Raw genomic sequence first — 13578 nt, 5'->3', positions numbered from 1 at the left:
CAATCTATATTTATTATTATGGCGTGAGTTGGTCTGCTTAACATATATTGCAATATGTGGAACTAACATATTTTTAATAGAGAAAAGTAGTTAGAAAAGCATTAATTGTGTATTTGGCCTAGTTATGAAACTAAAATGTGTGTTCAATCGTTTTCGGGAATTAACCGCAAAATTCCTATTTACTATCACTGCATCGCAGCAGATATCATAGATATCTGCTACTTTGCATAGCTCTTCGTTTTACTGAGCAGTGCCCAAAACTAGAGATGCTTAGGCTCGGTTCCTTGGAAACGGAACACACCCGAACTTAGGGGATCCGAGTACCGTGTCGAGTTGGCATGGTACTTTGTTTTTTCGGATTCGAAAACGGGGCAAAACGTCCTTGTGACGTCGTCGGATCTCGGACCTCAGATCTCGCGAGTTTTGGAATCTATAAATACCGCCCTCCACGGCAATCTAGCGCCATTTGAGAGAGGAACACAGAAGGTGTAGCATAGAGTGTAGAGCAGTTGGGCAAGCAAAGTTAGAAAACTGAAAGAGGAGGGTGGTAGCAGTGTTAAACAAAGTAATCAGGGACATTCAGGAGAGCTCCGTAGCTCCAGTGTTAAATCTCATTGCAGAAAAATACAAATACTAGTGCTGGCAGGGTTGGTGTAATTCTACAGTCCAATTCTACTGTGTTATATAGGTAACACGCATAAAGGAGAGCTGCGTTGGTAATTGTCATTGCATAAAAATAAAAAAAACAGTGCTGTTAGGGTTGGTGTAATTCTGCAGTAAAATTCTACAGTGTTATATAGTTGCTAATTGTCATTGCTGAAATACAAATAGTAGTCCTTAAAGGCTTTTCTTCTGAATTTGCACCAAAAAGTGTACAGTGTTATCCAAATGGATTCACAGCAGTACAGAGAAGAGCAGGAGCACCAAGCAGCTGCTGCCATCAGTCCTGATGATAGTAATGTACGTCATGTGGTAAAGCCTATGAAAAAGTACATAGTCTTTTTAAGTGAGGGAAACAAAAATCTAAAAAACCACCTTTTAACATGGTGAAGAAAAAAAAGCTGTAATCCAGGCAAAGTTATCTGCCGGAAAAAAAAATTCATCATCATCATCATCATCATCATTTATTTATATAGTGCCACTGATTCCGCAGCGCTGTACAGAGAACTCATTCACATCAGTCCCTGCCCCATTTGGAGCTTACAATCTAAATTCCCTAATATAGACACACACTCACACACAGACACAGAGGGAGAGACTAGGGTCAATTTTAATAGCAGCCAAATAACCTACCAGTATGTTTTTGGAGTGTGGGAGGAAACCGGAGCACCCGGAGGAAACCCACGCAAACACAGGGAGAACATACAAATGCCACACAGATAAGGCCATGGTCGGTAATCGAACTCATGACCCCAGTGCTGTGAGGCAGAAGTGCTAACTACTAGGCCACTGTGCTGTCAAATTGCCATCATGCCATTCTACACACGCAGTGGCAAAAAAAGAATGAGACCTTTGCCATTCTCTATGAGTGCGAGATCTAAAACTATTACTGAGGCATCTTCTTGCAAGGTCAGTCATGACCAAGCAAGACCTTGTCATTCGGACTCCAAAAGTGGTGTCAAAATACTTTTATGTGTAAAAACCGAGCTGGAAGAAAACAGTAAGGCATTAGAGGAAAATGTATGTTCAGATTCAGAAATGACACAAATCCCTGAGGAGAGTCTATCCACGAGTGCTATGTGTAATCCTGACCTGTCTGATAGTGTACCCATAAAGAAGGCCCATTTCAGCATTTCTGCAGATGTGTGCATGAACAGCCCAATTGTAGCCGCTGATACACAAATTGAGGATGCCACTTTGGAATTGCAACAGGATGAGGGGGAGATTTGTGTAGCTGACGAGGGCGCTAATGAGGATGTTGATGAGGATGATGTTGTTTGTGTAAGTACTGCACCAGTGGAAGCAGTTCTTGCATGTGATAAAAAGAAGGCCATTGTCATGCCTGGGCACAAGGCCAAAAAATCCACCTCTTATGTGTGTAATTATTTTTACCCAAAGCCATATAACAGTTGTCTAGCCATTTGTAGCGTTTGTAAAGCCACAGTAATGTAAGCATGGATGTCTAAATTAGAGATGGTCACTGACCCCCGTGTTTTGGTTTTGGATTCAGTTTTGGATCTGGATTACCGTCGTGTTTTGGTTTTGGTTTTGGTTTTGCAAAACCGCCATTGCGTGTTTTGGTTTTGGTTTTGGTTTTGTTTGGTTTTGTTTTGCTATTTTTTTGGAAAATCCATGTTTTTGGGCCTAAATTAACCCAATTTAGTGCTCCAACTGTTTTAGAGACAAGTAATCTAATTGTTGAGGTAATAAATCATCCAAAAAAACAGTTTAATTCTTCGTTGGTAGGCCTATTCTACACACAAAACAGATTGTCTTCCTCTCCATCTATGCATATTGGCAATGCAGCCATCGTCTTTGAATGTATATTACACCCTACACTTATAGTTAAATATGTAAAGAAATGGAAAAAGCCAGTTTGGTTTCTGTCTCTCAAGGCCCCCCTCCACTTGTATAAAATACCAAAAAATTCAGCCATTATAGACTGTACAATATTAATTGACATGGAGAAAGCCAGTTTGGTTTCTGTCTCTCTAGGCCCCCCTCCACTTGTATAAAATACTAAAAAATTCAGCCATTATAGACTGTACAATATTATGAAAAATGGACAAAGCCAGTTTAGGGTCACTCTGTCTATGACACCCTACTCTTAAGGATAAATTGCCCTAACAGCAGCCTTTCAAGATGGTATGTGATATGGAAATGCCACAAGTCCCTTTCCTCTTTGGGGGTAGATTGCACCCTACACTTACATAGAAAGTTTTAAAAAGATGTTATCGGCATCATCTTCAGCTTAATCCTCATCCTCATCAGTGTGTACGTCATCATCACAGACTATCAATTCATCGCCGCTTGAATCCGCCATTAGAGAACAGTCAGTGCTTGGATGTCTTGGATGGTGAAGGCCTTCCTCGTGGAAGATGTAGTTCATTTTTATAAACATCATTTTCTCCACATTTTTGGGAAGTAACCTTCTACGGCGATCACTGACTAAGTTCCCTGCTGTGCTGAACACTCGTTCAGAGTACACACTGGAGGGTGGGCAGCTTAGGTATTGCAAAGCAAGTTTGTACATGGGTTTCCAAATGGCCTGCTTTTCTTCCCAGTAAGGAAAGGGACTGTCTGACATTTCCATATCAACTACCTCTTGAAAGTAATCCTCCACCATCCTTTGCATGTTTATACTCATATTGGATGGAGTTATGGGCAAAGTGACACATTGTTTTGAAAAATCCTTCAAACCAGCCCAGATGTTAAATTGTTCTGGTCTGCCCCCTGTGTCTTCCCTGCTTCTTTTTTGGAAATTTAATTTTTTACGAGCAACAGCTTGAGAAAGTGAAGGAGGACACGTCGTCAAGCCGAGGCCCAGTTCAGCGGCCAACTTGCTGAGCAATAGCTCCTTGCAAAAGTTCACATCTCGCTCATTTACAAGTAAAGACTCAATGTAGGTTTTAAACCTTGGATCAAGCACAGTGGCCAAAACGTACTGATCCGAGTTCAAGATCTTAATAACTCGAGGATCATTGTAAAGCGAATTAAGTACTTGATCGACAAGGCCAACATACTTTGCTGAATTGCTTGCTTTCAGCTCCTCCTTCATTTTTTCAAGCTGCTTTTCCAATAGTCTAATTAAAGGAATGACTTGGCTCAAACTAGCAGAGTCTGCACTGACCTCACATGTCACAACTTCAAATGGTTTCAGCACCTTGCACAGCACTGAAAGGATTCCCCACTGTGCAAGAGTGAAATACATCCCCCCTCCTTTCCCAATGTCATGACTTGTGCAATATGCTTGGATGGCTTTGCGCTGTTCCTCCATCCTCTGAAGCATGTACAGGGTGGAATTCCACCGAGTTACCACCTCTTGCTTAAGTTGGTGGCAGGGCAAGTTAAACTGCTCTTGGAGCTGCTGTAATCTCCTACATGCTGTGGCTGAATGCCTGAAATGGCCTGAAATTTTACGGGCCACCGAAAGCATCTCCTGCACCTCACGGTTATTTCGTAGGAAGCTCTGCACCACCAAGTTGATGGTGTGAGCAAAACAGGGAATATGTTGGAAATCACCCAGCTGTAATGCTCGCACTATATTGTTGGCGTTATCTGAAATGACATACCCTGGGGAGAGTCCGAGTGGTATAAGCCATGCATCAATCACATCTCTCAGTTTGCGTAACAAATTGTCAGCCGTATGCCTGTTAGTGAAGCCGGTGATACAAAGAGTGGCCTGTCTGTGACAAATGTTACGTAGTGGTGTACATGCTGCTGCTGTTTCTGCTGGTGAAGGTGAATGACCAACCCAGTGGGCTGTCACAGTCATATAGTCTTTGGTTTGGCCACTTCCACTTGTCCACATATCTGTGGTTAAGTGAACAGTGGGCAGAATGACATTTTTCAGCGCAATCTCTACATTTTTACACACTTTTTGGTATAGTTGTGGAATAGCTTTACGGGAGAAATGGTGTCGCGATGGAATTCTGTAACGCGGACACAAAACCTCAATTAACTGTGAAAAACCAGCTGCGTTTATTGTGGAGATTGGACGCAGATCTAACACTAACATTGCAGCCATGGCGTCTGTGATTCGCTTGGCGACTGGGTGACTGCTGTCATATTTGCTTCCCCTCGCAAATGATTGTTTCACAGTTAATTGCTGAAATGTAGGACTGCTCATTTTATTAACCTGCCTCTGGGATGACGATTCACCCCCAGCAGCAGCAATAGCAGCAGCAGGACTAACGCTTTCTTCAGAGGAATCAATAATAGTGCCGGAGTCATCCAGCCTTAAGTGGGATGCCGGGCTAACTCCGAGCGCTACTGAGGATATTGATGAGGATGGTGTGGTGGGTGTATTTTGTAGCCGCCGGTATGTCGGTGAGCGGAGGGTCTTAGCTGATGAGGGAGTGCTTGTATTCTTTTGGGAAGAACTTTCAGCTTTTCCCAACACTTTGCCATGAACTCTCGTTAAATGGCGTAACATAGACGAGGTTCCAAGATGGTTAAGGTCCCTCCCTCGACTGACTGTGGCTTCACATACACTACAAATGGCTATACAATTGTTGTCTGGATTTGGGTAGAAATAATTCCACACATAAGAAGTGGATTTTTTTGTTTTATGCCCAGGCATGACAATGGCCTTTTTCTTGTCACGTGCCAGAACTGCTGCCACTGGTGCAGGACTTACACAAACAACCTCATCCTCATCAACATCCTCATTAGCGCCCTCGTCGCCTACACAAATCTCCCCCTCATCCTCTTCTAATTCCAAAGTGGCATCCTCAATTTGGGTATCACCGGCTACACTCGGGCTATTAAGGCACACATCAGCAGAATGCTCACGATTAGACATCCCACTGTTGGATGGACTCTCCACAGGGATTGTTGTCATTTGTGAATCAGAGCAAATATTCTCCTGTAATGCCTCACTGTTATCTTGCAGCTCGGCTTTGACGCGTAACAGTAGTTGTGCACCAATTGTAGGCTGGGTAACTTTTTGGGATCTGCCACTAATAGCCAAAGGTGAAGGCCTCATTCTCTCTTTGCCACTGCGTGTGTAGAATGGCATGCTTGCAATTTTTTTTTTATCGTCACTTAACTTTTGCTCAGTTACACTTCTTTTTCGCTTCAATACAGTAAATTTTTTTTGGTTTTTGTTTTTTGCACTAATTTGAAAACACTCCCGTTGTTTGACATCGCCTTGGCCAGATGACGTACTGGGAACACTAACATCAGGACTGGTGACAGAACCTGGTTGCTCATTCAGATCATATGTGGACTGCTTTGAATCCATTCTGAGCGCAAACCACTGGGGAGTGCTAAAAATTATTTAGTAGATACTGCTGATAGTTATGACTTTTGACAGCCAGAAATATTAATGCACAATTAGGGAGGACACCCCAAAAGCACTGAGGAGTGCTAAAATTTATTTAGTAGATACTGCTGACAGATATGACTTTTGACAGCCAGAAATATTAATGCACAATTAGGGAGGACACCCCAAAAGCACTGAGGAGTGCTAAAAATTATTTAGTAGATACTGCTGACAGATATGACTTTTGACAGCCAGAAATATTAATGCACAAATAGGGAGGACACCCCAAAAGCACTGAGGAGTGCTAAAAATTATTTAGTAGATACTGCTGACAGATATGATTTTTGACAGCCAGAAATATTAATGCACAAATAGGGAGGACACCCCAAAAGCACTGAGGTGTGCTAAAAATTATTTAGTAGATACTGCTGACAGAAATGACTTTTGACAGCCAGAAATATTAATGCACAATTAGGGAGGACACCCCAAAAGCACTGAGGAGTGCTAAAAATTATTTGGTAGATACTGCTGACAGATATGACTTTTGACAGCCAGAAATATTAATGCACAATTAGGGAGGACACCCCAAAAGCACTGAGGAGTGCTAAAAATTATTTAGTAGATACTGCTGACAGATATGACTTTTGACAGCCAGAAATATTTATGCACAATTATGGGGGACACCCCAAAAGCGCTGGGGAGTGCCAAATATGAAGAAAAAATAATAAACCTCTATCCTCCTCTCTGCACTAGCGATTTTGGTTAGAGCAATTGCAAGAACAATATTGTATTCTCTGTCCCTGCTCTAATTAGCCTATGACTACACCCTGCTCTCTCCCTCTGTCAAATGGCGATGGATTGCTGTGGAGGCGTGTATTTATAAAGTTGAAGTATCGCGAGAACCGAGCCCCGAAATCCGACGACGTCACAATGACGTTCGGCCTCGATTTGGATTCGGAACGGGCGGGAGAGTACCGAGCCGCTCAGCTCGGTACTCGGATACCCAAAGTTCGGGTGGGTTCGGTTCTCGGAGAACCGGACCCGCCCATCTCTAGTCTAAATAGACGTGTGTATGTATTACCTTCCACTCTGCTGCTGTTCCATCAGTATTGCACAAAGTGTTTGTAAACTGCACTTTACGTCAAAGTTATCTAACTATATTATAATTTTTTGAAATTTATGGCTGATTCGACGGTCAGTGATGAACTTGCTTTTTGCTGTGAATTATAATGGCTCTGTTTAGTGCATTGTCTTGTACCCTGGATTTGTCTGGGTCTGATAAAAGCACGCATCCCAGGGGGGTCAGCCCTTGTTGCCATGTATTAGCTGTAGAATTACCACAGTTATCCAAGGAACACGTGGAGCGATCAAATGAACCATAACTGATTTCATGATCCAAGGACAATTCCATCTTGCACCACTTTTCTTTTCTGCCACTGCTGTCTGGCAATGTTTCCTAGATGTGCTATGAACTGCCGTGTGTTTGAGTCATTGCTCTGTCACTTAGCATCCAGCCAGGTCGCTGCAGTATTTGTCCAAAAGTGTATGAAAATAATAATGTGATCTGTGAGGTGGTCAAAACTGACTGCAAATGACTTAAAATTAGTGTTAGCGAGGTTAATAATAATAATGTAGGAACAAAAAAAGAGCAAAATTATGTGATTTTAGCATATTTTAGCAATTTTTCTAAAAAAATACAGATCCAAAACCAAAACACACGAGGGCAGTTTTGCCAAAACCAAAACCAAAACACAAAGCTAATCCAGATCCATAACCAAAACCAAAACCACTTCACGGGGGTCAGTGAGCATCTCTACCCATAACAGTGTATGGGCACTGCTCAGTAACGCAAGTTACTAAAGTTTGATTAAAAAAATTATCATTTTTTTAGCTGAAGCTGGCGTACATTATCATAATTGAAAAGTTTCAGTGTTGTCAGCTCTGCTCCGAACAGCAGAGCTGCACAGCGCATGTGTGGAGGGATCATGTGATCTCTCCCTGTCACATGCTAATTGTTCGGTCGGCGCATGTGCACTAGGATTTACAGAAAGGGTCAATGCAATTTTCTTTGGACAGAACGGGCAGTGAAGAACCCATGAAAAGTAAGTGTTACACTTGACAGGAACAGACGTTTTTCGGAATGGCTGTTCCTGTGGAGATTTTTTGATAAATATGAAAGATCTTTCAATCCTTATCTATGCAATGAGGATGATTGAAAAGCTACTTAAATAGGCCCCTTGGTGAGAGTATCCATGTGTTTTGTTTATACATTGTTGGGTAACCTCCTCTTGAGCCCTAGTTTGCACATGGAGAATGCAGAGGATCAATGCCTTTTATGTGTAAGCACAATATATGATATTTATTTACAATTTATTGACTAACACTTATTCACTTTATACCATTAGACGTTGCTTGTTACAGATCCTTTCTACAATGTTTTGTGAAGCTATTTGCTTCCTTACTGTGACTGTGATCTACTTTTAACGCACAGGCGTGACTTCTCCTTTCTTCCATGCTATAAAAGCTGCTAGATGTATGTGCCCCATCTGTTAAAACAATGACTATGTTTTAATAGCATTGGTTAAGAGAGTGCTGTTATTGTAACCAACAGCACATGTAGAGATATGCTTGACATTCTTTCCTGAGATAACATCTGTCATAAAACCATGACCGCTAAGGAAATGTCTGGTTGTGTAGATTATAGTACAAACTAAACAACTGCAAAAAAAGAGAAGTGAAAAAAGGAAATTAAGTACTGTACTTTAACTTTTTGTATGTGTATAAATGCACAAGTGAAACCAGGTTAAAGAATTATTAAGTGATACTAAAATTAAATTAAAGTTACTTGATCTATTTTATAATTTAAAATAGACTTGTGTATTGGTATGAAGTCTGCATCTAAAGTCTCTATTAATAACAATTGTATTTATAACAAGTCTGAGTAATACAGACTGACAGAGGGGTAAGAGGCCCCTGCTTGCACGTTTTACAGTCTTTAGGGCAATGGAAGTTTCATTGATTCATGAGGTTAAGTGCTGTGATATGTTGTATATGTATTCAGTAAATATTTTAGATGGTGTTATTCTTACAGATAATTTAAAAGGTGTAAGAACTGTACAGCTCTAGATAATTGTTAAGGAATATTTCTGGAAACAATGTTTTTACAAACATGCTGTAAATATCTTGGTAGGACCTCCACAGTAATAAGAACAGAACACTGCATTTATACACACAATGTAAAGCTCTAGGTAACAGGCTGAGGATCACTGAATATATACATACGATGTCCACCTTATTTCCAGTATCCATAGCAGACGCACCCTCTGCTAGTTTATATATTGGAACATTTTTAAATAAACATAATAAAAATCGTATTATCTGATTGATTTGTAAAGTGTGTACATTTGCATGGCGTTTACTCAATATATTTGCTAAAGACTCTCTGAGGGCTATAAAAAGAATGGAGGAGCTCCGGGAGGGGGGGGGGGGGGGGGGGGGGTTGCATGTCACAGTTCCTGTGACTTTATTTAGGAGAAGGGGCACCTTAGTAAAATCTCTTACAATGGGGGGAATTCAGTTGCCAGTGATTACGGCAGATATCTCTGCTCATTTTTCCTCGCACCTCTGTGAGGTGGGTGGAACAATTAGCGCAATTTTTCTGTCAAAATCTCTGCGCAGAGTGTATCTGGAACGTCCATGAGTCACTTTGCGGCTGATTGAATTCCCCCTTTATGTGTTAATGCAGGTTTAAGAAGGGTTTGCGAAAGTGGAAAATGATTTGGTTATTACTTTATCGCCTAGGGTGCCATGGTTTAGGTGGCACATAAAACACTGAATGAATAGCATAATGCCCTCATTCTGAGCATCGGCCTCTAAGATGGAGGAGCAGTAGCTTGGTACCTATGAAGCTGCCAGCTGCTGCTCCTTCATGTCAGTGAGGGGCTGGGAGTGTGGTGCTGGATTATGATGTCACAGCCCAGAGCCACAATCACAGCCTACCTGGAGCACAGCATACCCCAAGGTGGGCAGAGTATGGGTGCAATGTCCGAAGATGGGGCATCTAAGGACCTTGTGCCAGATCAGCTGTTGATTGGGATCTATCAAATATGATGACCTTATGTAACAGTGTATGCACTGATCTGACCACAGTAATTGTGCCCCAATGTGTCTAATTTTTTAGAGTAATGCAACAGAAAAAAATAGTGACAGTGTTTGCAAATCATTTTACTGTATTTGGAGATTATGGATGTAATAAAAAAATAAGTGGAGGGAGAATTTCTGCCTTGGATCTGGAGGACTGGTCTGACATTTGAAAGGGAGTCCTTTAAATCCTCTAACATCTGTATTAAAGAAAATGTGTACAAAATGCTATTTATGTGGTACCAGTCAGGTACTGTGGCATCTACCCTGATGATTCAGACACTGATTAGATAAAATGCTAGTGCGACCACATGCCAGAGAGCAACGTTCTGGAAAAAACCCAACTAACCTGCACTAGGCGGGTGCAAATTATGAGGACCCTTGAACCTGCTTTTACAACCAACCTCTGCTCAACCTATAAGACTCACCCTATTCCTTCTCGAGTACTCCTCCTCTGAAAAACCCCTTCCCCTGTTTTCTCCTTGGTCCGTTTCCCTCCCTCCTCCCCACCCTTTATATACACTCATCCTACTTATAACAACAGGCATTGCCAGCTTGTCCTTTTGTTATTTATCTCAGCCTGACTTAGAGGTCAACTTCTGGTTGTGATTTATAAGAATACCATTGTTGTTAATTCCTATTGTTTCTCTAATGTAATGTTGATATATTTTTACACTGCCTTTGCCACCTTTGATGCCTGTTAAAACAGTTTTTAAAAAAATGCAAAATGTCCTTTTTAAAGTTCCGTTTAAACATACATATAAATAATATGTACATATTGTGATAGTATAAAGTTAACATGAAGTAATCAGGTACTTTTTGTATTATCAATCAGTCCTTTATGTGTGTATGTTTGCATTGTATCATATACAGTTCCCTGTGAAGTGCATCTCTTGAAATTGTTAAGAGGAACAGCATGCAAATTCTAATACCGTTCTTCTTCTTTTGACATCCGGATTGATACAATAGCCACAATCGAAAATATGGAATAGTTGCTTACTGACAAATCTTGGAACATGTACAAAGTGCAGGTGTAACAGGTTTTAGTTACACCAGACTGCATGCTATTCATGAGAATCGATAACATTATTCAATAGGACTCAAAGGTGTAAAAACAATTTGAGCCCATCTAACACAGCCATTGATATAAATAGTTGATTTGTAGGACTAAACATCTAAAAATTGTGATAATATATTGAAAATTATAATTAAATATAGAAATACATATTATTTTATATTCTAATTCCCTTTCACCACGCTCTGAAACACCACATTCCGTTTCAGTTCAACAAAATTCAATTAGAAATATGTATATAAATTAATAATAAAAAATAATATAATTGGACTCTAACTCTTACCTCTTATCTGCTGACCGCTTTGGTATTACTCCCTTGATTATCTTGTCTTTGTGTGCAATGAGAAGTCCCAAAAGTGTCATCAAGCATAGTACAAGTAGAATTTTGCTATAGGTCTTGGAACGGATTTTCGGCCATGTAATAACCTTTCTTACTATCTGCATGGTGTCAGTGATCACTGTTACTTTGTCAGCACTCCAGAAATTTGTTCCATCATATTAACGCTACTATTTGTGTGTGGATGTGTGTGCTTGTTTAGTGGTAGATGTGTGTTTTAAATATAGAATGAGCCCTAAATTTCTCTGCTCTGCTATGCACTAGCTTGTCATTGTGACAAGTTCCAACATGAGTGTGAACTAAATCTTCTAATCCCTATCACCATGCGCTGTGTGCGGATGTGGTCTGTAAAGAAGTGTGTGAGTGCATTCCCAGGTAGATACTCTGAGCACTTGAAGGCGGGTCATTCAAGTAGTGTATTTTAGGGCTGGCTGTAATATCCTAGCAGAACTATTGAACTACTGAATGATTAACTCCTTAATCACACCAGTTGCTGGGTTTCTATAAGGGAAATGCACATCAGAGAATTCACTCTGACAATGCTAATCTGTATTTAAACCACATTTTTTATGAAGCCTCTCTAAGTAAACATAGTTGCAAACTCAAAAGTAGTGTAAATTTTATGCTAACTAATAGTAAGTGCAGTTGAAGCATGAAGAGTAGAAGGGAATTAAGAAGTAGGAGTCTAAAATCAGTTCCATATTTTGATGTAGTTTAGCTTTGTAATTTTAGCATGTGTCGTCCTTTTTCTTAAGTTGCAGGTTTACTGAAGAGGATCACGTACTTTGTTAATCTTTATACTTTGAGATTGCTGTTTTTGCTGGTTCTGTTCAATTTCGTTAGTATATATTTAATACAGTGCATCTGCTTCACTCAAACTTATCCCAGATTTCAGCACATCCTCTCCCCCACTGTATAGACATCTTTAACTGAATCTAAGCCACAACCGAATCATCAGCAACTTACATTTCATCTGATCTCTGCTTCCCGAGTGCCCACAGTTGTTCTCAGTACCGTAGCCCATCTATATACATAAATTTCTATATGTCTATGTTACCATATTTTGCAAAACTTTTTACAGTCCTTTAAAGTTCAGAAGCCAGTCTTCCCTAGTTCCTTTCCCGAAGTTTTGAATACTAGTAGCTTCCTTGGTCGCTATCCCCTGTTGATCCCCACCATTGTGTATTTTTTCCAGAGGATGTGAGCAGTTCCCCCCTCTATCTTACTGGAGCTGTATCCTTAATGTTCTTTGGTTGTTACTTGTATGTTCTACACTCTCTACACTTTCTGCTCTTTTTTTAACTTTTATCCCTCTCTATTATCTCCCCCCCCCCCCAACCCCCATCCTCTGTTTCCTGGAGATGCTTCTCATTTGGTTCAGGTTGGCAGCCTCCAATAATGCGGTTCTTAAATCTAGCTTTCCCCCATGACCGATGTCCTTAAGATAATATCGGTCAACACCAAAGGCCTAAATGCATCAGAGAAATGTTCACACGGTTTGCGTGAGTTTCATAACGAAGGTACTGATGTTGTTTTTGTGCAGAAGACATTTTAAACAAGGGTCCTACCCGGTTTTCCGGGACCGTCTGTCACTCACCAGACTGTGAGTGCTACTTCTCGTGTGTTTAGGAACCGTGGCCGTCCACCATCCTGAGGGTCTGCGCATGTGCAGCCCTTTCAAACCTTCTGTTCATGTTCCTTTTAGTTAATTGGCTGATCAGGCAACACTCCCTATTTAAAGCACCTGAGTTCCATACCTCGTTGCCTGATCTTGGAGTCTCATTCCCCATGAGCCTCTGAAGGTGTTCCTGTGTTTCCTCGTGTGTTCAGCTCCTGCTGATTCTTGTTGTTCGTTTGTGGTTTCCAGACCACTTCATCTCCCCAGTGTTTTCATCGTGATTGCACCAGCTGATTCCTATCCGCTGCCTCTGTGCTACTTCAGTTTGCAGTCCACTTCAACTCTCCTGTGTTTCATCGTGACTGCACCAGCTGATTCCTATCCGCTGCCTCCGTGTATCTACAGTATCCTGCTCACTTCAACTCTCCCGTGTTTCATCGTGACTGCACCAGCTGATTCCTATCCGCTGCCTCCGTGTATCT

The 13578-nt window shown here is 41.0% G+C and overlaps 1 protein-coding gene across 1 annotated transcript in view; it reads right to left on the bottom strand.

Moving 5' to 3' along the window:
* LOC142161358 (alpha-N-acetylgalactosaminide alpha-2,6-sialyltransferase 2-like) overlaps positions 1-11842 on the bottom strand; it is a 69181-nt gene extending 57339 nt beyond the window's left edge. The window contains exon 1 of the mRNA XM_075216898.1: positions 11425-11842. Coding sequence (XP_075072999.1) covers positions 11425-11585 — 161 coding nt within the window. The 5' untranslated portion in view covers positions 11586-11842. The remainder of the gene's footprint in view (positions 1-11424) is intronic.
* Positions 11843-13578: the final 1736 nt, after the last annotated feature.

Source organism: Mixophyes fleayi, chromosome 6, assembly GCF_038048845.1.
Source record: "Mixophyes fleayi isolate aMixFle1 chromosome 6, aMixFle1.hap1, whole genome shotgun sequence".
In the NCBI taxonomy this organism is placed as follows: domain Eukaryota; kingdom Metazoa; phylum Chordata; class Amphibia; order Anura; family Limnodynastidae; genus Mixophyes; species Mixophyes fleayi.
Note: the sequence above shows the minus strand (reverse complement) of the source record. Positions and strands in the feature narration are given on the sequence as shown.